General features: G+C 36.3%; 2 protein-coding genes across 3 annotated transcripts; one reads left to right on the top strand and one right to left on the bottom strand.

Annotated features, from left to right (window-relative positions):
• The first annotated feature begins 8,401 nt into the window (after positions 1-8,401).
• Positions 8,402-11,525, top strand: LOC124839614 (cotton fiber protein). The gene has a single exon (XM_047315495.2). It carries the CDS (start codon positions 8,402-8,404, stop codon positions 11,222-11,224), a length of 2,823 nt encoding a protein of 940 aa, XP_047171451.1. The 3' UTR covers positions 11,225-11,525.
• A 7,689-nt stretch (positions 11,526-19,214) lies between these two features.
• CAT9 (cationic amino acid transporter 9) lies at positions 19,215-24,645 on the bottom strand. Of its 2 annotated transcripts, XM_047315486.2 has the most exons (9): positions 24,274-24,645; positions 22,533-22,939; positions 22,255-22,431; positions 21,390-21,614; positions 21,132-21,308; positions 20,565-20,792; positions 20,024-20,068; positions 19,809-19,898; positions 19,215-19,698 (listed from the first exon to the last, which is right to left on the bottom strand). In XM_047315486.2, the coding sequence occupies exons 1-9, from the start codon at positions 24,509-24,511 to the stop codon at positions 19,558-19,560; spliced, it is 1,728 nt and encodes a 575-aa protein (XP_047171442.1). In that variant the 5' UTR covers positions 24,512-24,645; the 3' UTR covers positions 19,215-19,557. The 2 variants fall into 2 exon arrangements, with proteins under 2 accessions (XP_047171442.1, XP_047171443.1); XM_047315487.2 differs by lacking the exon at positions 20,024-20,068 and having other exon boundaries at positions 24,274-24,642.
• Positions 24,646-25,084: the final 439 nt, after the last annotated feature.

The raw sequence follows: 25,084 nt of genomic DNA, 5'->3' as shown, positions 1-25,084 counted from the left end.
CTCGTTTTCCGTTTTCAGGTTTATCGTGTGTTGTCACACGTCTCGTCTCCTCTAGGGCAGTTATTCAGAGCATCGAGGTTGCTCTTTTTCCTTTTCCAGGTGCCTTGATTGAAGAATCTTTGATTTTTAAGATTTATCTCTCCTATTCATCCATGGCTTCTTCCGCTGCTATCTCTTCTTACCTCTCTTTTCTCACCATTGCGTTTGACCCGTCCATATATGCTTTGTTTTCCCATGGAAAAGATGGTTTTTGTTAGTTTTTTTTATAGTCGTGGTAGCTCTCCAACAATGACCTCTTTATCCAATGGTGACATTCCTCAAGGACGATTTGCAAGAAGAGATTTACATGGAGCAACCTCCCAGATTTGTTGCTCAGGGGGAGTCTTTTGGGTTAGTATTTCGTGTTCTATGTCGTCTTGCAAATCTTACCAATTTGGTGTCACTCGAGTGAAGTAGATATTTTCACTAAGTCTTTATGGATTATATTAGTAACAAGCTTGGTACATACGATTTGTATACACCAGCTTGAGGATGAGTGTTAGATACATTATCTTTATTTTATATTTATCTTTTATCTTTAGTTAGTTTGTTATTATTTGTAGGGTTAAATATGTTTTTAGTCCCTAAACTATTGACCGTTTCTGGTTTTCGTCCCTCTTCCAAAGTAAGGTACAATTTAGTCCTCAATCTTTAAAAAACGTTCGTTTTAGTCGAAAAAACGAACGTTTTGAGGACTAAAACGAGGACTAAAAACAAAATTTTGAGGACTAAAACGAACGTTTTTCTAAAGAATGAGGACCAAATTGTACCTTACTTTGGAAGAGGGACGAAAACCAGAAACGGCCAAAAGTTTAGGGACTAAAAACATATTTAACCCTTATTTGTATTTTAGGTTTAACCCATATTTCTTCTATTATAAATAGAATACCCTATGTATATATTTAATACAATGGGAGATTAATCCCATATATAATTTTCATTATATTCAATAGTATCATGCACACGACTTTCTGGTTCAGCTCTGTTGATGCTTTTGGTCAAGTTGGAGCCGACTTTTACATGCAGGTGGAGTAGCCACTTGGTTGAGCTCAAGACTGTCGTCTTTGATTTTGGGATACTTGGTGTTATCTTTTAGGTTATGTTTGTTTTGACTGAATCTACTGTTTAAGATAATTTGCGATGAAGGAATTACAAAACTCATTGTTTTTGTTTTCAAAGATCTAGAAGCGAGTGATAAAGAGGATTTGAGGTATTGTAGGGAAAGTGAATCCTCATATGGTAGGCCAGATTTGCGATGATTGCGAGAAAAATTACTAAATACCCCTTATATTAACCCAATTTACTTCATAAATATTGTTGTATTAGTCCGTGTAACCGATTCCAATCAAGCAGGAACCAGTGCCAACATATTGGTTTTTCCATGGGTTTACTGCTATTGCCAAGTTCACGTAAAGGCTACTTTTGCTTTTTTATTTGCTTTCGCCATGTAGAACTCAAAGAGATTATTGAAGCAAGGACAATATTCCTAAGGCTACAGTAACACAATGCACCATTTCAATTTTTTTTACTCCTTTGACTCTCCTTCATAGAACCACACAATTAACTAGTGGCTGTTAAAATTAGTGGCTTATAATAAGTGTCATTGGTGAGATATAACCATTGTTGCACTTATTAATATCATCGTTCTCTAAGCGATAGCTCAAATTTAATGTTGTTGTTTGGCATGTTTTAAATTAATGTTGTCCTTTCACAGGCTATTGAATTGTGTTGCCCTCTTTGAATGAACTTAAGGCTTAAGATGCGTTTTGTAAATAGAATCATTCAACCAAACAGAATCATTCAACCAAGTTCATTCATTCAAATACACTTAGTACTAAAAACACTCATTTCAAGCATAAAAATCAACATACATTAAACTCACATACTAACTATTAGTTCATACTTCATAACTCAAATTAAAAGAAAACACTAATTTCCCTTATTTGGTTAGAAACTATAACAACTCTGTATGACTTACTACCCTTATCTCAACTTAAAAAACTCTACAAAAGCTTACAAATCACAAAACAGTGGTTAAAGTGAGTCCTTAGGACCACTGCTCAACAAGAAACTAGAAAAAGAAAGAGAACAACACATAAGAGAAAACTTTTAAGCATACATCTTAAACTAAGAATTTAAGAAAAATGAGTAGAAACTTACTTGTTTTATCAAGAAAACTAATCCGTAAACTAATCTTAGATAGAAGGAAGAGAGAACTCAGAGAAAAAGTTCTAAAGAGATGATAAGTGTTTTAAATAATAGACGTGTTTATGAAATTTTATTTATATTATTGAATTATTTTAACATTAAAATATTTGGTCTCATTGTTTTAAAACACTTATCCACCATAATACTGTATTTTTTAGGTTCTTACACATTTTTGCATATTTTCCTTCAATGTTAGTCTCAAGGTGAACTCGAATAAAATAAAAAAATAATGTAAAAAAAAGAAGACTTTAATAAACATGGTGTATGGTGTATCTCGTTAAAATTTTGTTCAACAAAACCTAATTTAGAAATAAAAGTCAGACGAAGGAAAAAGAATACACATCTCCTCTTACAATCAACTATAGTACATCTTTAGATAGCTAGCGTTTTAAGTATTTGGGATTGTCTTTCCACCGAGCTCTTCCAAATTATATACTCCATTGTAGAGAGAATCAATTATTCAATAAGAATCATTCCAATTAATTATTTTTTTAATTATCTACGTAAAAAGTTAATTATTTTTTAATTAATCTATTCCAAGATATAAAATTCTTAACTAGCTCTGCTTACTTCTTAATACTTATTTACTAAAGTTTAAACTTTTAACTCCTTTATTTAAAAGAAAATGAAGAAGATAATTTATACATAAAACACTAAAATTAATATTTTAATTATTCTCTCACACTCTCTAGCTAACTAGTAGACATTATCTTTGTCCAATGAAAGACACATACAAACACCATAATCTACGAATGCAACCAAAATAAAAAAAATTAAGTCAAGAGAAAAGATATAAAAAAACAAAATTAACTCAAGAGAAAAGATATAAAAAAAAAGAACTTACTCAAGAAATGACTTTGATTGGATTGAAATGTCCTACTCTCTACCATTAATATAATTTTACAAAAATCACCATCTTTCTAAAATATTTTTCTTGCTTCGATTTAAAATTTGAAGATTTTGTTCATCTTAAAGATAATAATTATCTAGGTACCATTATTACTATCATTTTATTATTACCTTTTTCTATTACTTATTTTATATATATATATATATATATATGGGGTTTACTAATGAGCGTACGCTTATTTTTCAGTTGGTACATTTTAGCAATGTGCACCGGATTTTAGTAGACAAAAATACCCTTATATATTATGGATTCTAAGTTTTAAGGTTAAGGGTATTTTAATAATTTTTATTTTCAAAACTAAAAAAAAGAAAAAGAAAGTTCCAAACCCTTGCTGATCTTCCTCATCCCTCTTAACCCTTTCTCTTTCATCTCTCTCACTCCAACATTTTCTCTGTCATCCTATGGTAGCCCCAACTGAAAAAAATCAGAAACATGGGTTGTTAAACAATCTTACAAAAAAAATGATTTTATAATGAATTTTCATTTTATAATTTTGTCTTATCTAATTTTATACAATTTTCACAAGCATAAAGGAGTTGGTAATTGACCTGGAAAAAATCAGAAATACTTGTCGTTAAACAATTTCTTATAAAAAATATTTTATAATGAGTTTGCATTTTATAATTTTTGTGTTATCTAATTTTCACAAGCATAATGACATCAAAGGAATTGGTAATTGGCCTGGAAAAAATAGAAACACTCATTGTTAAACAATTTCTTACAAAAATGATTTTATAATGAGTTTTCATTTTATAATTTTTGTCGTATATAATTTTATCTAATTTTCACAAGCATAATAACATCCGAAGGAATTGGTAATTGGCCTGGAGGATTTTTTTTAGAGATGATGATTCAACATATGCAGATGATGAAATTAGAGAGGTTAGTGAAAATGGTGAAATTGAACCTTTGCCTAAAGGTGAATATGTCAATGACTCAATTCTTTACAAAGGCAAAATGTTTATCGACGAGTGTTTCTGATTTTTTTTAATTAGGACTACAGTAGGGATGACAGAGGAAAGGTTGGATGAGGGACATGAAAGAGAAAAGGTTGAGAGGAATGAGAAAGGTGAGTAAGTGTTTGGGTTTTTTTTTTTTTAGTTTTGAGAATGAAAATTATTAAAATACCCTTAACCTTAAAACTTAGAATCGATGATATATAAGAGTATTTTTGTCTACTAAAACCCGATACACATTGCTAAAATGTACCAACTGAAAAACAGATATACGCTCGTTAGCAAATCCATATATATATATATATATATATATATATATATATATATATATATATATATATATATATATATAATGATTCAAAAGATAAGTTATATTAATAATTGAAAGTATTACATACAAATGAGTAAAAGAACTGAAAAGAGGTATACCCAATAAATTTGAAAGTGAAGCTTTATACTTTCTTTAATGGAAACAAGTATCATGTGTCATTATTATAATTATAAAATTAAATATAAATAATTTTTATAATTATTTACTTTATAAATAGTTTTATAATTAAAAAATAGTTAAATTTTAAAAAAATATAAAAACTGTCAGACCTCATTAAAACGCACTCTAAAACCCTTTTTAGTGGAAGCCAAGTGTCGAGACGAGAGTTAGAATTTCAGAAAATGGAAAACAGGTGACTGCAAGGAATTGGATGTTCGATTTTGGTTGATAAAAGCAAAATCTAAGTTTCAAAAGTTTACACCATTCTCTGCATGCAACCATTTTCCTCTCTGATTTCCGAAACTCCATTTTCTCCTCCTTCTCACTACATCTCCGTCATCTTCTCTCCAAAGAAACACTCACCTTTTCTTCTCCGATCACCGTTCAGGCACCGTAGAAGAACTTCCGACGTCAAGAGCTTCAGTTTGAACCGATCGGTTTCGAGTTTTGAACTGGTAAGTTCTTCTTGTCCTTAGTCGTTTGTTATCTGGTACATGCAAACCAAGTTCTGGCTGCATGATTTCATCTTGTCTGAGCCATTGTTGGTTTCCTGTTTGGTTTAGTTTTGAAGAATTGTTGAACGTGAGGGTAGAAAGAATTGTAGTCAGGTGAACCTTAATTCTGCCTCTAGGAACGTTCGTTCACGCTCATAGGTAAGGGAAGCTTATTAATTTAATTTGTATGATTATGTGTGTTGCATGAACGATCGTTGACTTGACTGAATTAATATATGATGGTTGATATGTTTGGATTGTATGAAGTATGAAAATTGATTTTTGATATGAATGTATAAAGTTATGAAAATATGTGTTAAGAAATAAGTTGAATATAAATGAATTATGAATATGAAATTTTCCTATGATAGTGTACGTTCGTCACTGAACGGTCATTGACCGTTTGGTAATCCTAGTAAACTTGGATGGAATTGGATTCTTTCATTTGGGAAGAATCCTAGTTGAGGACGAACGTCTTCGTTTCGAGAAACTATTCATGAGCGTTCGGCCAAACATAGTTGGTTCTTGGCGTTCGGTTATAAACTATATATATATATATATATATATATATATATATATATATATATTTGTATAGTCTCGTTTATTCTTAAACACTACTTCGATAGTATCTTATTATATTTATCAAGCTTTCTAATATAAGTTGAGTAGAACTCGGTCTTACACCAAGCGCTCGTACTGAGTAGTGCTCGGTCTTACACCAAGTGCTCATTCTCTCTCCTATGATATATATATTGATGAAAATAACGTCCGTCTAATTTAATAGAGTTCTCTCTCTACCGTGCTCGGTCATTGACTGAATTCGGTTTTCTTGAGGCTAAACTCAAATAAGCTAAGTATTTATAAACGTTCGGTTTGTTCATGTGAATTCTTCTAAGTATTATTCTTTGAACGTCTTGAAATGTCTCTATCCATTGGTCCCAGCCTAGAGTCTTAGTACTTAGCATGGTTTTTGGGTGTTCGGTTGGAGCTCTCAAGAGTCAGTTCATCCAATTGGCTCACTTTGTAATTAACGTTCGTTCCATTCGTTTCTTGCAATATCTATTGCACTCAGTTTCCTTTTCAAACCGATAGTAAACCTTTTAGTCTTAGTTTGTTCTGGAACTGGAGACCTTCGGTCTCGCTTCGAGTGTTCGGTCTCGTTAAAGGTTAAAGTTGAACGTTCGGTAATTGGTGTCTTTACGGATCTATGTACAAATGGTTTAAGTGAGATATGAATAATAATGAAAGATGAAGAGAATATGATATTAATGAAATGTGTTGGATTATGGACGAGCGTTCCGAGGAGGAACAACTCATGGTTGAATATTGGAATTGGTAAAGTATGAATGTGGTCATGCTAAGCTGGCGGTTCATCCTGATGTTCCGTGAGTACTCGTCCTCACGTAGAGGAGGGTAGGTCATGTGTGGGAACGCCAGGAGGTCCTAGTCCTTATGGTTAATTTGGACAGATAGGACTAACCTCGGGTGGCAGCTGTTGAGGGCATCCCAGTTACTACATCACCCGGGTGCACGAATGCCTGTAGCTACACAGATTTCATACAGTCCGGACTGTCAGTTTAGTATTAAGCTTTGTATGAAACGTATGATGAAATATATCTTGCGTGTTTGATTGTGTGAAATGTATGTTTATACATGAATTAAATTACATAAGCTTACCTTGTATTTCCTGTCTTGTCTTGTTTTGTATGTTCGTCTTTATCATTGCAATGATCATCCGTGTGGATGTGAGCAGAAGGAGACGAGCTGTTGGAAGATGCGCTGGAAGAAGAGAACCTGGTCGAGGTAGAAGTGAAGGCCGAACAGTAGAACGTTCGGTCAGTAGTTTAGTCTATAGTAAGGTGGTCGTTCGATCACCTTCCCTTTTGTTTAGTATGATCATTCGATATTTTCTTTTGTAAACCGTTCGGTCAGAATTGTACTCCTGTACAACTTTATTTTTCTCGTACTGCTTTGTAAGGCCGTTCGACCATAACCGTACGATTTTAGTGTAAGACTGATCTGAATTATTATTGAATGTGATTATTTTATTATATAGTTTTAGACTGTATTTTTGGGATATTACAAAAAACAAAAATTAAATTTAAAGAAATTGTTATTTAAAAAATAAAATTAATAAATATTCATTTTAAATTTAAAAAATATTTAAAGAGGATTGGAAAATAAATATAAACACGTGAAATCTTCTTTATATAATATATATATATATATATACATACATATATATATATATATATATATATATATATATATATATATATATAATAAATTATTTTTTTGAGCAGACAGATCTTTTACATGACTGTTAAACAAAACAAAATTATCTATCGGCGTTTTTATATAGACTAACATATATTTAATAGATAATAAAATTGAATAAATATATTTTTTAATATATTATAATAACAATAAAAAAATATTATTATTTATATTTACTTAAATAGCTTCTGAGGTCTAAATTTTAAAAAAAATATAAGATATAGTTTATTTTATTACATGAATTCCAATGAAAATATAGGTTACCTAAATTTCTCGTTACCTAACTTTTCGGTTGTGCAACCTCTTCTATTCCCTTTTCCTTCACCTATTTCTTGCGCAGTCGTCTCTTATCATGTGTTTCTCCACATTTACTATTTTGGATGATAAATAATTTTGGATATAAATAACCAATAGATCAACTATCAAAGTCATATGTAAATATGATTTAAATAAACACAAATTTGAATTATTTTATAATAAAAAGACTTAAAATATTTTATTAAACTGCATTTTTTAATATATTTATTGAACTAGATAAAAACACTTTCAAATTTTCATATATAATTTTACATGTCTGAATGCAGTAAAATGTGTAACAATTTTGATGTACCAAATACTTGATAGTTGTGAATTCCATCATTAATCTATTAATCTATTTGCTCAATACGTCCATCAAATTCCGATTTTCAGGGTGAGCAGCTCACAATAGCGCTCGCCGTTTTTTCTCATAAGAAGAATTATAAAAATCAGAGCTCAAATTTCATTATTAATATGAAAATTTCCTTGTAAATACATCTTTATAAACATTAAGTTGTGAAATCTGTCATGAACCTTAATAAAAATCGAAGTTCTACAGATTTTAGCGTGGTGTATTTGGGCTGGGCTGGTGAGCTTGTGATGGCCCAACCGTTTTTAAAGCAAATAATGGGCAAAGGTCAAACATAGAAGAAAAGGGTAAGAATGTCATTACAATAATGTTGGGAAATTACCATAATGTTTTTTGTCTTCCCTGTTAGTGCCAGACCAGATGCACTTTTCCTTGTTATCAAAGTCTTCCTTTCTTCATTCCCCATCTCAGACACCCAACAAGCTATCAAACAAACACGTTCACACCACAGAGCAAAGGGGCACTCACTCTACTTTCCCATCAATGGCGGATTCAACCCCTTACACCAAACCCCATTTCCCACTTTCACGGATCCAACCAAAACCCACCAACCAAGGTAAGTCCTGCTCAGGTTTCATCTTCAAAGCTCTCTTCTTGGCTCTGTTTATCATCGTTCTCCCACTTTTTCCCTCTCAAGCCCCTGACTTTGTGAGCCAAACCATACTCAACAAGTTCTGGGAGCTTCTCCACCTTCTCTTCATTGGCATTGCTGTGACTTATGGTTTGTTTAGTAGAAGAAATTCAGAACTTGACACACACGTAGAAATAGAAACCACTCTTTCTTGTGCTGACGATAATGCCACTGCACCTAGTTATGTGTCCAAAGTGTTTCCTGTTTCCACTATTTTTGATGATGGGTATGAAAATGAAAATGCTAATGAAAATCCATGTGGGGTTGATGAGAAGAGGATGATGCATTGTTGGAATCCTCAGTACTTTGATGGGGGGGCTGGGGTTGTAAGCTCCAACGGGGGTGGTACTGTTGGTGTTTTTGATGAACAGTACAAAACCCATTTGCCAATTTCTGAAGATGGTTTTGGTTATTCTTCTGTTGGATGTGATGGGAACGGAACCAATGTAGTTCAAGCTTGGAATTCTGAGTACTATCATAGTGAGCCAGTGGTGGTTGTGGCTCAACCAAACTACAACACTGGTGAGTGTGGTGAGGTTGTTGATTATAAACCTCTAGGGCTACCGATTCGCAGTTTAAGATCGGTTGCAAGAGATGTAGATAGTCCTAAATATGCCAATGAAAGTGACTCCAGTTCAGGTTCAAGGGGCTCTTCCAGGGCCTCAGATAAGATCGGAGATAAGGAATTTGGGGATCTGGGACCTTCCAATTTGGATAAACAATTTAGTGATACTACTGGTGGTGGTGGATCAACTTCCCCAATTCCATGGCGTTCAAGGAATAGAAGGATGGATAGAGAGAAGATATATGGCAATGTTACACGTCATGCACATTTTAGGCCTCTTTCGGTTGATGAAACTAAATTTGAAACACCATCTTTCTCTTCCCACAATATGTATTCTTCCTTGGATTCGATTTCAACAAATAATGTAAACGCTCATGAGGAAGAAATGAGGCAACTGGAAGCTTCCTATGTGTCTGCCTCAGAAAAGAAGAATTTTCAACAGGAAGATGTCGGGCAAATGAAAACTTCCTTTGTGTCTGTTTCAGAAATTATGAACTTCCTAGATGAAGATGTGGGTACAAGGAAGGCTTCCTACGGTCCTACTTCTGAAAATACAAGTTTTCAGAAGATAGATTTGGGGAAGATTTTCCATGGGTCTTCATCAAAAAATAGAAGGATGGGAGTTAAAGGAAAATATGGTGCTGCATCTTTTCCTTCACATTTCAGGCCAATGTCTGTTGATGAAGATCAATTTGACTCACTTGGTTCAAAATCTGTCCAGTCTGTGAGACCCTTCTCTTCCCACACAAGAATTTATTCTTCCTTGGATTCAATTTCATCAGAAATGGACTTCCAAGAGGAAGATATGGGGCAGAAGACTTCCCGTATGCATACTACAGAAAATATGAATTTTGAGGAGGAAGACATGGGACAAAAGAAGACCTCCTATTTGCAAGCTTCAGAAAATGTGAATTTCCAAGTGGAAGATATGGAACAAAAGCAGACTTCCTACGTGCCTGCTTCAGAAAATATGAATTTTCAAGAGGTGGATTTTGGAAAGAAGAATTTCCAGATGTCTTCTAGAAATGGCATGTTGGAATCTAAGGGAAAATATGTTGCTGATTCCCGTCCTTCACATTTAAGGCCAATGTCGGTTGATGAAACTCAACTTGAATTGCTCAGCTCACGGTCTTTCCAGTCTATGGGATCTTTCTCATCACAGTCAAGTTTATCTTCTTCCCTGGATTCTGTTTTATCAGAGAATATGAACTTGGAGAAGGAAGATTTAGGGGAAAAGAAGAGCTCACATGAATCTTCTTCTAGTTCACCATCACCTCTGGTTAGAAGGAATAGTGAAGCTTCATTGCAAGCATTTGAAGCACAAGGTTATACCAATGGTTCCTCACTCTCAGATGACATAAAGAACAGTTTGAATGATGATTTGAGAAGTTTAAATGAGATTGGAAGTGAGGATCCCCCAAGCAATAAAGAGTCCCAGATTCATGCTTTGCAATCAGACACAGAAAAACCTGCAAGCCTAATGAAAGCTCCATCAAGGGGAAAATCAGTTAGAACAAGAAGAAGCAGCGGACTGATTTCAGGGACAATGAGAATAGGAGAAACATCTAGCAAGCAAAGTGATGAAAAGGTTGAAAAGAATGTCAACAATGTAGAGTCAGTATTGAAAAGGGATAAAATGAAAAGTGTAGAATCAGATCTTCCATTGAAAGGAGTCAGTAACAAAACTCAGGATTTTTATTGTCCTAAGCCTGTGATTAAATTTTCCAATCATCGAACAAGAGATAAGCTAGAAGAAACCAAGAATTTGTCAAAGCAAGACTCAGATATCGAGCTTGAAAATACTCGGATGAGCTCAGATGAAACTGGGGTACCTGAATTTGTCAATGATTCAGATCTGGATTCTGAAGTAGATAAGAAAGCCAGTGAATTTATAGCTAAGTTCAAAGCTCAAATCAGGCTTCAGAAAATGGGATCTATTGATAGAGCAAAAGAGCAAAAGACCATTGGAAACAAGATGATTAGGTGATTTGTAAACTATTGTGATCCAATTATTTCTAACCCGATGAACATGGAGTTCATCAGAGATCTTAATAGTAGTATGCATCATTCAGCTTCCTTCACTTTAGGAAATTTTATTTTCTTCTTATGTTTCTGCATAACTGCTGAAGTTGAAATTCTGTTATTTTTGTGGCAGCAGGTCTTCCATTTATTTATTTTCACATACAACAAAATATCTATGGATATTGCTTCTGGTGCCACTGTATCTTTCTCATGTTAAACTTCACCATTTGAATTTTTGTGTTAGTTACTCATTTTTGTGTGCTGTTTCTTTGGAGCAATCGCTTTATCTAACTGGTTGTCATATTGTAGTTGCCCCTCTTGAACTAATGATTTGCCTAGCAGCTTATGCTTTTAAGAGAGTTGATCTTTGACATGATAGCACAGTTTTAATTATCAAATGCATTTTCTATACATCATTTGAAAATATAGAGATGGTCTTATGTGAGTCAATCTTAAGCATTCTCTTAACATTTTAAGCTTTAGGAGAGATATTTAAGTCTCTTTGCTTGATGACTAATAGAAATCATGTTGTAAATTTAGAATAGGATAAAATGCCCTTATTTTGGTCAAAATTTATCTTGGATTCTATATTTTAAAACAATGACTTTAGTTGTCTTTTTCTATAATTGATGATTTTTATCCCTCTTTTATGAACCTTAGGATAAAAGGGTGAGGGATGAAATTCACCCGTTATTTTAAATACAAATATGAAAATAGTTGTTTGTAAAGCAAAGTTTTACCCTTTAGAACATTTACTTAACATAGATATAGATTTGTATTTTCACTGTAGAAGGGAGATGGAGATGAAAACTATTATATGCATGGCTTATGTGAAATACAAAAATGTCAGCCGCATATATAGATACAGATGTTCTTATATTTAAGAGTTAGCCTCTGGAATACATTAATGTTTACAAGAAGTTTTGCTTTTGTTTTAAACAGATGATTTAGACAAATAACCATGTGACTTGAATAAGGTTTATCTGTCATCATGGAATAAAGATCAAGATGAGGCAAAGGTAGAAGACCCCTCTTTTCCATTTATGCAAATAGGCACTTAGAATATTAGCATATTGTGTTGTTGCTAAGGTGGAAAAGCTAAGATTCGACATTAGTTATTTATAAAAGGGAATAATGCATGTTAGTCCCCTAATAACATAAATCGTTAAAGTATTAACATTATAGAACTAACATACCTTTAAATTTGATGTACCTTTTATTGATATTTCAATTATGAACTAAAAGTAATGTAAAAATGATGTTGGAATTTGTTTAATTTATATGCCCGATTTTTTTTCGAATTTTATCAGCAAGCTTTTAATTATAGATTATTACAATTTAAAATGTCTAATGTAAATACATTTCTGATAAAATATTATAACTAAAAATTAAAATCACTGCCGGACAAAATTTTGTCTACCTAGATTTCTTCTATAATTGTTAATGACATATTTTTTTAATTTTTACAAACCTTCTTATATTGTGTAGATTAAAAAAGTCATAAAATTTCTTATGATTGAAAGTATGATGTTAACTAACATAAAAGATCATGTATTATTATTTCATAATGACATGTTACTGTTATATTGTAAGGTGGTGGGTTGGATTTAGGGATGACAACGAGTCAGGTTAGACACGGATAGTGTCTACCCACAACCTGACCCGCTGGATAAAACTATACTCACTATCCGATCCACTACCCGCACGGATATCCATTTAAAAATTATCCGCGGATGTTTTAAAACCTGTGGATATCCGCAAAAAATAAAAAAAATATTTTATACATTTTTAAAATAAAATTACAAAAAATATATATAATATAATATAAATTAAATTAAATATAAATTAAAATTTAATTTTAATTAAATTTAACCTAATAAATATAATTTTATTTTATTTTTAATTAAATTTAATTAAAAAATATATAACTTAATTTTTTTTATTATTGTTGGATTGGGTTGGGGTTGGGGTGGGTTGAACTGGGCTTGGGTTAGGTTGGGCTTGGGTTGGGTAGGATTGGGTTGGTAGGATTGGGTTGGTTTGGGATTGGATTTTGGTTTGGGGTTGGGGTTGGATTGGGTTGAGTTAGTTTGGGGTTTGGGGTTTGTGAATTTGGGTGTTTAGAGGTTGGAGTTTGGGGTTTGGGGTTGGGGTTGGGGTTGGTTTGTTTGGTTTGTGTTGGGTTGGGTTCGGTTGGGATGAGTTGGGTTGGGGTTAGGGTTAGGGTTATGGTTGGGGTTTGGGTTGATTTGTTTGGGTTTAGGTTTATTTGTTTGGGTTGGGTTTGGTTTGGGCTAGGTTAGGTTGACTTGAGTTGGGTTGGGTTGTATTAAGTTGGGTTTGGGTTTGGGTGGGGTTGGGTGGGTTGGGTTGGGTTAGGTTGGAGTTGGGGTTGGGGTTGGGTTGGGTTGGGTTGGGTTTGAGTTTTGGTGGGGTTATGTTGGGTTGATGTTGGGGTTTGAGTTGGGTCGGATTGGGGTTGGGGTTAGAGTTGGGTTGGGTTTGGGTTTGGGTGGGGTTAGGGTTAGGTTTTGGTTTAGGGTTGGGAGTTGGGGGTTGGGAGTTGGGAGTTGGCTTTGGGTTTTGGTTAGGACTGGGGTTTGGGTTAGCGTTGGGGTTTGGGTAGGTTTGTTTGGGTTAATTTGGTTTGAGTTGAGTTGGGTTGGGTTCGGGTTAGGTTTGGGTTGGGTTTGGGTAAGGTATGGGTTGGTTTGTTTGGGTTGGGGTTGGGTTTGGTTTGCGTTAGGTAAGGGTTGGTTGAGTTGGGTTGAGTTGGGTTTGAGTTTGGGTTTGGGTGGGGTTGGGGTTGGAGTTGGGTTGGGTTAGGTTGGGGTTGAGGTTGGGTGGGTTGGATTGGGTTGGGTTGGGTTGGGTTGGGGCAGGGGTTGGGGTTCAGTTGTGTTGGGTTGAGTAGGGTTGAGTTGGATTGGGTTGGGGTTTTCGTGGGGTTAAGTTGGGTTCGGGTTGGAGTTGGAGTTGGGTTAGGTTGGGGTTGGTGTTGAAGTTGGGTTGGGTTAGGGTTAGGGTCGGGGGTCGGTTGAGGTTAGGTTGGGTTGTGTTGGGGTTTGGGTTTAAGGTTAGGGGTTTAGGTTAAGGGTGTGGGGTTGGGGGGTTAGAGTATGGCTTTAGCTATGGGTTTTAGGTTGGGATTGGGGTTTGGGTTGGGATGAGTTTGGGTTGGGTTGGAGTTTTTTGGGTGGGTTGGGTTGGGTTGGATTGGTGTTGGGATTAGGGTTGGGGTTGAGGTTGGGTTGGGTTTCGATTTGGATGGGCTTGGTTCAGGGTTTGGGTTCGGGGTTAGGGTTCAGGGTTGGTGTTTGGGTTTGAGGTTGGGTTTGGGGTTGGAGCTGGGGTTAGGTTTAATTTGGTTTGGTTTGGTATGGTTGGGTTGGGTTGGATTAGGTTGGGTTGGGTTCAATTCAGCTTGGTTTAGGTTTGGTTTTGAATTTTGGATTGGGTGTGGGGTTGGGGTTGGGGTTGAGGTTGGTTTGTTTGGTTTGTGTTGGGTTGGGTTGGGTAGGGTTTGGGTTGGGTTGGGTTTGGGTTGAGTAGGGTTGGGTTGGGTTGGGCTTGGGCTTGGTGTTGGGGATGGGGTTAGGCTTGGTGTTGGGGTTGGGGTTGGGTTGGGTTTAGTTTGGGTTCGATTGGGTTGGGTTTTGTTGGATTCGGTTCAGTTAGGTTCGGTTTAGTTGGGTTAGGTTGAGTTGGGTTGGGTTCGGTTGGGTGGGGTTGGGTTGGGTTCGGTTGGATTGGGTTAGGTTAGGTTTAGTTGGTTTCAATTGGTTCACTTGGGTTGGATGGGTAGGATTTGGTTGGGGTTGGGGTGGGGTTTGTGTTGGGTTAGATTGGGTTGGGTTGAGTTTGGGTTGGGGTGGGGTTGGGTTGGGTTAGGGTTGGGGTTGGGTTGGGTAAGGTTGGGTTGCGGTTTAAGTTTCTGTTTGGGGTTGGAGTTGAGGTTTGGGTTGGGTTTGTTTGGGGTTTGTGGGTTTGTGGGTTTGGGTTGGATTTGGGGTTGGGTTGGGTTGTGTTTTTGTTGGGTTGGGTTTGGCTTGGGGTTGGGGTTGGGGTTGGGTTAGGTTGGGTTGGGTCGGGGTTGGTTGGGTTGGGTTGGGTTGGGTTTGGGTTTGGGTGGGGTTGGGTTGGGTTGCCGCTGAAGTTGGGGTTAGGGTATGGTTTGGTTGGGTTAGAGTTTGGAGTTTGGGGTTTGGGGTTTGGGCTTAGGGGTTCGGGGTTCAAAATTTGAGTTTGGAGTTTGTGGGTTTGGGGTTTGGAGTTCGGGTTTAGGTTTGAGATTGGGGTTAGGGTTTGTTCGGTTCAGTTGGATTTAGTTGGGTTGGGTTGGCGTCATTTGGGTTAGGTTGGGTTCGGTTGGATTGGGTTCATTTGGGTTTGGTTTCAGTTGGGTTGGCTTAGGTTCTGTTGGGCTCAGTTGGGAGGGGTTGGGTTTCGTTAGGTTGGGTTCAGTTGAATTCGGTTGGTTTGGGTTTGGCTGGGTTGGGTTCAGTTGGGTTGAGTTTGATTAGGTGGGGTAGGGTTGGGTTGGGGTTGTTGTTGGGGTTGGGATGATGCTGGCTTAGGCCGAGTTGGGTTGGGATTGGGGTTGTGTTGGGTTGTAGTTTGGGTTTGGGGTTAGGGTTGCGGGTGGAGTTGCTGTTAGGGTTGGGGTTGGGCGGGGTTTGGTTGGGTTTGGTTTGGTTTGGTTTTGTTGGGTTGGGTTATGTTTGATTTGGTTGGGTTCGGATGGGTTGGGTTCGGTTGGTTTGGGTTCGGTTCGATTGGATTCGGTTGCGTTCGATTCAGATTGGTTAGGTTAGGTTGGGTTATGTTCAGTTGGGTTGGGTTAGGTTGGGTTGTGTTAGGTTGGGTTGTGTTCGGTTAAGTTGGGTTCGTTGGGTTTGGTTGGGTTGGGTTATGTTGGGTTGGGTTCAGTTAGGTTTGGTTTGGTTGGGTTCGGTTAGGTTGGGTTCGATTTTGGATCGGTTGGGTTTGGTTGGGTTGGGTTTGGTGGGGTTGGGTTGGTGGGGTTGGGTTTTGTTCGGTTAGGTTTGATTGGGCTCGGTTGGGTTCAATTGGGTTGGGTTCGGATCGATTAGGTTCGTTTGAATTGGGTTGGGTTGGGTTGGATTGAGTTGTGTTGGGTATGGTTGGGTTGGCTTTAGTGGGGTTTGGTTAGGTTGGGTTGAGTTGCGTTGTGTTGTGTTGGGCTGGGGTTGGGGTTGGGTTGGGTTTGGGGAATTGGGTAGGATTGGGTTGGGTTACGATTGTGGTTTAGGTTTGGGGTTGGTATTGGATTGGGTTTAGTTTCTTTAGGGATTGGGGTTTGGAGTTTGGGTTTGGGGGTTTGTGGGTTTAGGTGTTTGGGGTTTGTGGGTTTGGGGTTTGTGGGTTTGGGTGTTTAGGGGTTTCGGTTTGGGGTTGGGGTTGTGGTTGAGGTTGGTTAGTTTGGTTTAGGTTGGGTCTGGTTGGGATGATGTTGGATGGTTCGGCAAGTGCACCGAATTGCTTCAAGTAATAAACCATGGTAAGATCATGTATCGTTTTCCCAAGAAACTCGTAATACTAGAGAATTGTACAATTAACAACTCATTTAGACTCAAGAACGTAACATCCATTTACAAGCATGTGCAAAAAGATAAAATTACAAATACACAATGGTTGGACTTTGGTGTTTAAAGGCACTTAGAAATGGAATAGACTAGAAATGGTATGAAATAACATTGCTAAGGTTAGTTTTCACCTACTACACTCTTTTGATTACCCAATTTCATCTCATTTCCATCAATTTACTAATGTCAATTCACAAAAACACTCTAACCCTAATCCCTTGGGTGAAAGAGCTTAGGTTTTCCCTATTAAACATCAATCCTTGGAAAATCTAACATGCAAACCCGCATTAAAGAGCTAGGATCTTAAGACAACATGTGAATCATCTTCCATCTCTAAAATCAATGACCACAAGGACTCCTGTTTCAGTTCTAGGTTCCATCTTACATCCTCATAATCCATGAAACCCCAAATTCAAGTCATGAACATTCCTATTACATGCAAGCTTTAAGATCGAAAACAAAAATACTAGCAATTGATAGAAAATGCATATATATATATATATATATATATATATATATATATATATATATATATATTTGAATCAGTCTTCCATTACAAAACAAGGGGATTAGTGATGAAATTACATCAATGTAATCTAAAACACACTTATTAAGAAAACAAGACAAAAGAAGATGATTAAGCAAGTTACAAACTAGAAAGGAGTTGATTTTGCTACTAAAATAATGCTTAGATAATGGTAAGAATTAACATTATCAGATGAGTTAGGTTGTGTGGGTTGTGTTTGGGGTAAGTGGGGTTTAGTTGGGTTGGGGTTGAGGTTCAGTCTTCCATTACAAAACAAGAGGATTAGTGATGAAATTACATCAATGTAATCTAAAACACACTTATTAAGAAAACAAGACAAAAGAAGATGATTAAGCAAGTTACAAACTAGAAAGGAGTTGATTTTGCTACTAAAATAATGCTTAGATAATGGTAAGAATTAACATTATCAGATGAGTTAGGTTGTTTGGGTTGTGTTTGGGGTAAGTGGGGTTTAGTTGGGTTGGGGTTAAGGTTCAGTCTTCCATTACAAAACAAGGGGATTAGTAATGAAATTACATCAATGTAATCTAAAACACTTATTAAGAAAACAAGACAAAAGAAGATGATTAAGCAAGTTACAAACTAGAAAGGAGTTAATTTTGCTACTAAAATAATGCTTAGATAATGGTAAGAATTAACATTATCAGATGAGTTAGGTTGTGTGGGTTGTGTTTGGGGTAAGTGGGGTTTAGTTGGGTTGGGGTTGAGGTTCAGTTGGGTTGGGTTGGATTTGGTTGGGATAGGGGTTGGAGTTTGGTTGCGTTGGATTGGGTAGGGTTGGGTTTAGGTTTTTGTGGGGTTAGTTTGGGTTGGAGTTGGGTTGTGTTGGGGTTGGTGTAGGAGTTGGGTTGGGTTTGGGTCAGGTTGGGTTGGGGTTGGAGTTGGGTTGGTTTGTGTTGGGGTTTGGGGTTGGGGGTTGGTGGTTGGGGTTTGGGGTTGGAGTTGGGTTGGGTTAGGGTTGGTGTAGGAGTTGGGTTGGGTTTGGGTTTAGGTCAGGTTGGATTGGGGTTAAGGTTGGGTTGGTTTATATTGGGGTTTGGGTTTGGGGTTGGGGTTTAGGGTTTGGCTTTGGCTAAGGGTTAGTTTGGTAGGTTGGGTTGGGTTGGGTAGGTAGGGTTGGGTTTGGGTTTGGCTTGGGGTTGGGTTGTTTCACGGTTAGGGTTGGGTTGTTTCACGGTTGGCGTGGGTTTGGATTGGGTTGGTTTCAGCTGTGTTGGATTTGGGTTTGTGTGGGGTTGGGTTTGGGTTGGGTTGGTTTCAGCTGTGTTGGATTTGGGTTTGTGTGGGATTGGGTTGGGTTGGGGTTAGAGTTGGGTTGGGTTAAAGTTTGGGGTTGGGGTTGGTTCGATTCGGTTCAGTTCTGTTGGATTCGGTTTAGTTCGGTTGGATAGGGTTGGATTGGGTTTAGTTGGGTTGGGTTGAGTTCTATTGGGTTAGCTTAGGTTCTATTGGATAAGGTTGGTTTGGGTTCAATTGGGTTGGGTTCGTTGGATTCGGTTGGGATGGCTTGGGTTCGGTTAGATTGGGTTCGTTTAGGTTGGATTAGGTACGGTTTGGATATGTTGGGTTGGGTCGGATCAGGTTGTGTTGGGTCGGGTTGGATCGGGTGGGGTAGGGTCGGATTGAATCGGGTTGGATCAGATTGGGTTGAATCGGGTTGGATCTAGTTCGGGTTGGGTTCGGATTGGCCAGTTCAGGTCGGTTCGGTTTTTTATACTCTACCTTTATATATCCGAAATGCACTAGGAAATAGATATTCCAAGAATACTTTTCAATACGCAATCTTGAAAGTACGGCCCAGGAAAAGAAATAACATGCGTATGCAAGATTTATTCAAGAATACAGAATGAGTTTCGATGGGTTCAGAGGGAAACACCCTCACCCTGGGAACGTTTCAATTTGAAATTAGAACAAGATAGATACACGATGATTTTTCTTTTTTTATGAAGTAATAGAGAAGAGATACATCATCATACATGCTACCTGACCGTATCATATTCAACAGATATGGACAGACAGTAGTTACTCATACAAAATGGACATTTCTAACAGAAGCTACAAATGCTGATTTACTACAACATACATTTTAACGACGCCCTGGTAGGCCAAAAATGGCAAGAAATTGCATAATATTGAACAGATAACTCATGGATCTTCTTCCACAGGTGCCTCGATATAGATATTATCTTCTGCACTGGGGTTCGCATGATACTGGCCATATATTGCATAAACACCAATCATGACAATACAAAGAACGACAAATCTCACCCATGCCTCTTCGTGCAACTGCCAACAGAAGTTCGTCGTTATGTAGTTTTAATTAACGTACAAATAATCAACTGAAAAACTTTTTATTTTGGCCATGTATTAAAAAAAAGGAGATATAATGGGCATACCTGGCCAAATAAGAACATGTTGAAAAATATGCAGATATTTGGCAGAATGGGAACCCCTGGGCAGGAAAACCCCGGTGCATCTGCGTAAACCTATAAAGCAGAATGATAGAAGAATGGAATCAGTGAAAGAAATTAACATCAAAATCCCCCAAGCTCGTCAATTTCACAAATTTTAACATGGTCTTTGATGAAATCCGGGAAGCAGAGTTGTTGACCTTCAGATTGCCTTTCCGTTTGGTGTATTTGACACATAATGTGTTCTTCATTTTGTGGTATGATCCAGGAAAAGAAGGCAACAAACGGTTTCAGATTACTCTCTCCATCTCCATTAATGACGAGACTCAATTAAAAACTCGACACTTTGATTACTATTTATACATTGTCGAATAACCAAATCGGAAATTTTACATGTTCATTCATCATACAACAACCTTCAATCCATAGAATATAACTATATATTATTACAAACATATTCTGCAACTAAAGCATTTCGACATAGCCCAAAGCAGCATACATTTAAGCACTGTTTAGATAAATTTCTCAATAAATACTTATATGAAAAGAAAATAAAAAGATAAAGTGAACCCGTAAGTTAAAATTACCTAGCATAAACTAGCTTTATCATTTAATCTTCTTCAAAAGTTGATTTTGACTTTATACAAAACTAAAATCATTTAACCTAATTTTTTTCTCTTAAAATATTTTTAGAGAAATTTATCAAAATAACACTTTAATAAAATATAAAATAACCCTCACCTGGCGGAAAACAAGAGCAGCAGAAGCACCGGCTGCGATAACTATGGTGAGAATCAGAAAAATAAATGAAGCATCATAACGGTACAAGAGCCCAGTAGCAAATCCAAAAAGAGCAACGACAATGAGGCAAATTACACCTTCCCGCTCAGCAGAAGACGACACTTGACTACCTTTCTTATCCTTCCAGCGAAGTACAATAACACATGCTGAGACAACTGAATATCCAGTCTGAAATAAGTTAATACATCATGTGAGGGACATTAACTAAGAATTTTCAATCACGAATCAAACATAGATAATACATTTTGTCAAGGCACATCATGCTATATTATTTCCTAAATGGAAAAATATGATGCACACTATCTTAACACATACCAAAACATGGTAAGATTAGATTAATGTATGCAACACCCACTGAACAACAAATGTCCCAACTTTCCTTAGTCCACACATATTTCATGTTAATCAAAGCACACGTATATACTATATATACTATATGATGATACAAAATAAGCTAGATATTTTGTTGGCAAGTCCACTACCAACAGATTAGACGTCAACTCTTACCAGTGTACCAACGGAAAGAATGTGAGAGAGCACACGCACATCCAACAGCCCACCCAAAATACTGGCAACCAAGCCAACCCAGATCTGAGAATGAATAGGGGTGTGGCGTATGGAGTGAACCTTTGCAAATATCGATGGTAGTAAGCCATCCCTGGCAAGCCCGAGATATAACCGAGACTGCTCATCAGAAACATCCCATTTATATACATTAGCACATGTCAGACACATCAATCGTGTCATAATTCAGAAGGGATTTACCTGAACATAGAGACCAACAAGGAGTGTTGTTGTAAGTCCGGCAACAGCACCAATGCTAATCAGAACAGAAACAAATTTTAATCCCTTAGATGTAAAAGCTTCAGCCAGAGGAGCATCTTCTCCTAGAAGATTGTATGGAACCATTCCAGTAATAACCAAGCATACTCCAATGTACAATGCAATACATACTAAGAGGCTTCCTATTATGCCAATTGGCAAATCCCGCTGAAATTTCACAAACAGAAAAGATAAATACAAAAAAGTCTGGGTGAACTAATTCTTGAGAATAGAAAGAAAAGAACAAATAAGTGAAAGTGTAAATAAAAATTAGCCTACGTAAATATATTATTGTGAGATAATATAAACTAATATTAACTAATTTCAATGTTCACTCAATGTGGGACTCCTGGCTCCACAATTGAACTCCTTACAAATCGCAAACTCCCATGCAAGTGACAGGTAGGGAAACATAACTTATGAGAAGATGAATTCATATGAGACCAACATAGGAAGGCAGGCTAAGAGGAATTCTGTTTCTCATATGTTTATCTTGCCACTTAGACATTCTGTTATTATATTTTGTCACTAATGTTAGTGATTCATCTACAATATAAACCATGAATAGTCACGCATAAAGGAGTTAACAGAGATTTATAATGTTATTTGTTTTCATCTTGGAGGAATCCTTGACCTCGGATCCAAGGAATATTCTGTACTCATTATCAACCAAAATATGGCATTGAGCAATACATAAATTCAAAGCAATCCCTATTTTACTTCCAATAAAACTATAATTGTCAACAGATAAATGAGATATAGCATCTGGAAAATTCATAAACTACGGGAGGAATCTCAAATGAAATACCTGAGGCCTCTTAGATTCTTCGGCAGAATTGGCAACTGCATCAAAACCAACATATGCAAAGAAGACTACTGTAGCTCCTGTAAATATAGATTTTAAACCATTTGGAGCAAAGGGAGACCAGTTGGAAACATCGACCTCAAATGCTCCAGCAAAAATGACAATGATAACAATGATTACCTGCAACAAACAGCAAAACAAATTGTGATTCCATATCAGATAATCCATAATTAACACGTGCTTAATACTGTATTTTGAAAACTTGTAAGATGGAAAGGAACCTTGGTCACTGTCATAATACAATTCACAATTGACGATTCATGAACACCTAGACATAGAACTAAAGTGAGAAGTATTAGCAGAATAGGAGCCAAGATATTGATGGATAACACATCTCCAATGCTTTCACCATGTCCAATCCAATTTGGAATGTTATCTTTGAAAACAGGAAAGAGTTCTAGAATATTTATCAGATAACTTGCTAGGCTTCTGGCAATACTCGCTGCTCCAATGTGATAGTCAAGCATTAATTGTGCAAAAACAAGAAAAGCCGTAAGTTCATTAAAAGCTGTGTATGTATATAGATAAGCTCCTCCCACAACAGCGGGAAAACGAGAAGCTAGTTCAGCATAACAGAGTGCATTTATAACACACGATGCTCCCGCAAGTATAAAACTTATCGTCACTCCTGTATCACAGAAACAAACATTAATAAGCCACTAAGTTTGGAATAATCGTAACTGGAAAATAACCAGTGCATATCAAGCCTCGCAGCAGAAAGTATTTGGGTTTGATTTTCAATATTTGTAAGGATTATCACTACCAGCCAAATAGAAATCCCCATAGACGTCTTTTAAACTAATTATTGCAAAAATCAACAATCTTACAACACATGCTATTATGATTGAATTATAGTCTAAAAGTCCTCTAAAGTATCAGATTACACCGGCACTTTCTAATTAAATTCGCAGTTTTTGACATGTCAGTAATGACTGATAACTGATTCAAACTTTTGAAACAGTGATATCTCTATTCTATTTCAATAAAGATCTGGGTCTCTTCTTAATCTGATATTAAGTTTATAGATGTGTCCTATTTTGTAATATTTAAAATTTGTGTTATCCTTGTGTGAGTGTAGTACTGCATTCATGTCCGTGTCATTTAAGGTTATTGCTACATGAAGTTCAATGCTCTTCAACTCCCATTACCCAGGTACTAGCACACCTCCAAGTCCAACAACAAACCTAGCGGATAAAAGAACAAAACGTAAAACTTAGATACAGTTATTGCATTAATGCTTGCTTTTGGAGATTTATTTCGGTAATTTATGTTATTTCCTACACAAAGTACAAGCCGGGCGAAACCTTAATTGTAATTAGAGAATTGTAGCCAAATTTTGTCCAAAATTAAATAAATAAAAATAACGTTACAAGTAGTAAGGGAATCTTTAACAGTTGACCTTCAACAAAAATCTTAAACATGAGATCTATTATTTACAAGACCTTGCAATAGAGGAATAGATATCTCCACCGCGAAGAATGAGTTCTCCTATAAGAATTCTCAGTATCTCGAATGATAAAAAAGTTCATAGTTTACATCTTTTCTTAGTAAAAAAATTGACGGTCAGACTTAGAGAAAATTACTTAAGATTTAAAGGTGAGATTTAAATTAGAGTAAAAATTTAAATGGAATTTTAAGAAATCTAATGCCCTAAGTTGTATGGGAGCTACAAAAAAAGTTGTTCAAATAAGATCTTGCAATAAAATGATTTAAAAAGTGTCTTCGGTCCTAAAATTTCACAAAAATAATTACTTAATAAAGCAACTTAAGACTATTACTAAGTCATTTTTTTTCAGTCATTCAGATACGAAAATAAATACTATTAATTTGATAATCTCCTCTTATACACTTAATTAATAATTCATTAAACTAAAGTGACATTAATTTACTTCTCAAAGAATAAAAATAATTATATAAATAAACTTCAACAACGCTTTAGAAGCTAAAAGAGTAGAGGTGTACCGGGTCCGGCGTCGCGGGCGACGGTGCCGGTGACGACGAAGATGCCGGCGCCGATGGATGCGCCAATTCCAAGGAGTACGAGGTCGATGACGCCGAGGCGGCGGGAGAGGCCGAGGTCGGTGCTGTCGCGGTAGGCCTTCTCCTCCGGCGTCGCGAGGCGTTTCGATCGGCGCGCCGACGACCAGAAATGAGAACAACCTGAGGAAGACGAGGAAGAAGAAGGAGTAGCAATTCTCATGGCGAAAATAAGGTCAAACTAGAAGACACGGAAAAAACTAGTGTCACAGATTCACAGAGATTTTGGATTGGGAGAGAGAAAGAGAGTCAGAGTGGATGCAAACTTTGCATGCTGATATAAAAAAGTATAAACGGAAGTTGATTCAGATGGGAAACAAAATACAATAATAATAAATTTTTTATTATTATTAAATATAAAAGGGAACAAATATGGATTTTTTTGTATATGATAATTAAGTTTTTTTTGGCTATATGTTTATCCTGGTAAAGACAACACGTGGGTCAATTTGAATCTGGCCCTGTTTCAGTCCAATTACATAATTTTATATTTGAATTATAGTTTAAGATTATGATACAGTATTTAAAAATTTCGCAATGAGTATAAATTTAAGCCAAAAACAAACTTTTAAATTGTATGGAGTTGATTTCTCCGTCATCCAATTTCCCATTCGAATATTTTTATTCAAATATTGATATGTTTATGTAAGATTGTCCATATTTTTTGATATAATTTTAGTTAATAAAACATAGTTTAAATTTATTATTACTTTAAAATGATTTCAAGGTATTTTTT

The sequence above is a fragment of the Vigna umbellata genome, chromosome 4, assembly GCF_029865625.1.
Source record: "Vigna umbellata cultivar VRB3 chromosome 4, Vumbellata_1.0, whole genome shotgun sequence".
Classification (NCBI taxonomy): domain Eukaryota; kingdom Viridiplantae; phylum Streptophyta; class Magnoliopsida; order Fabales; family Fabaceae; genus Vigna; species Vigna umbellata.
The sequence above is the reverse complement of the archived record's forward strand: the minus strand, read 5'-3'. Positions and strand labels throughout refer to the sequence as shown.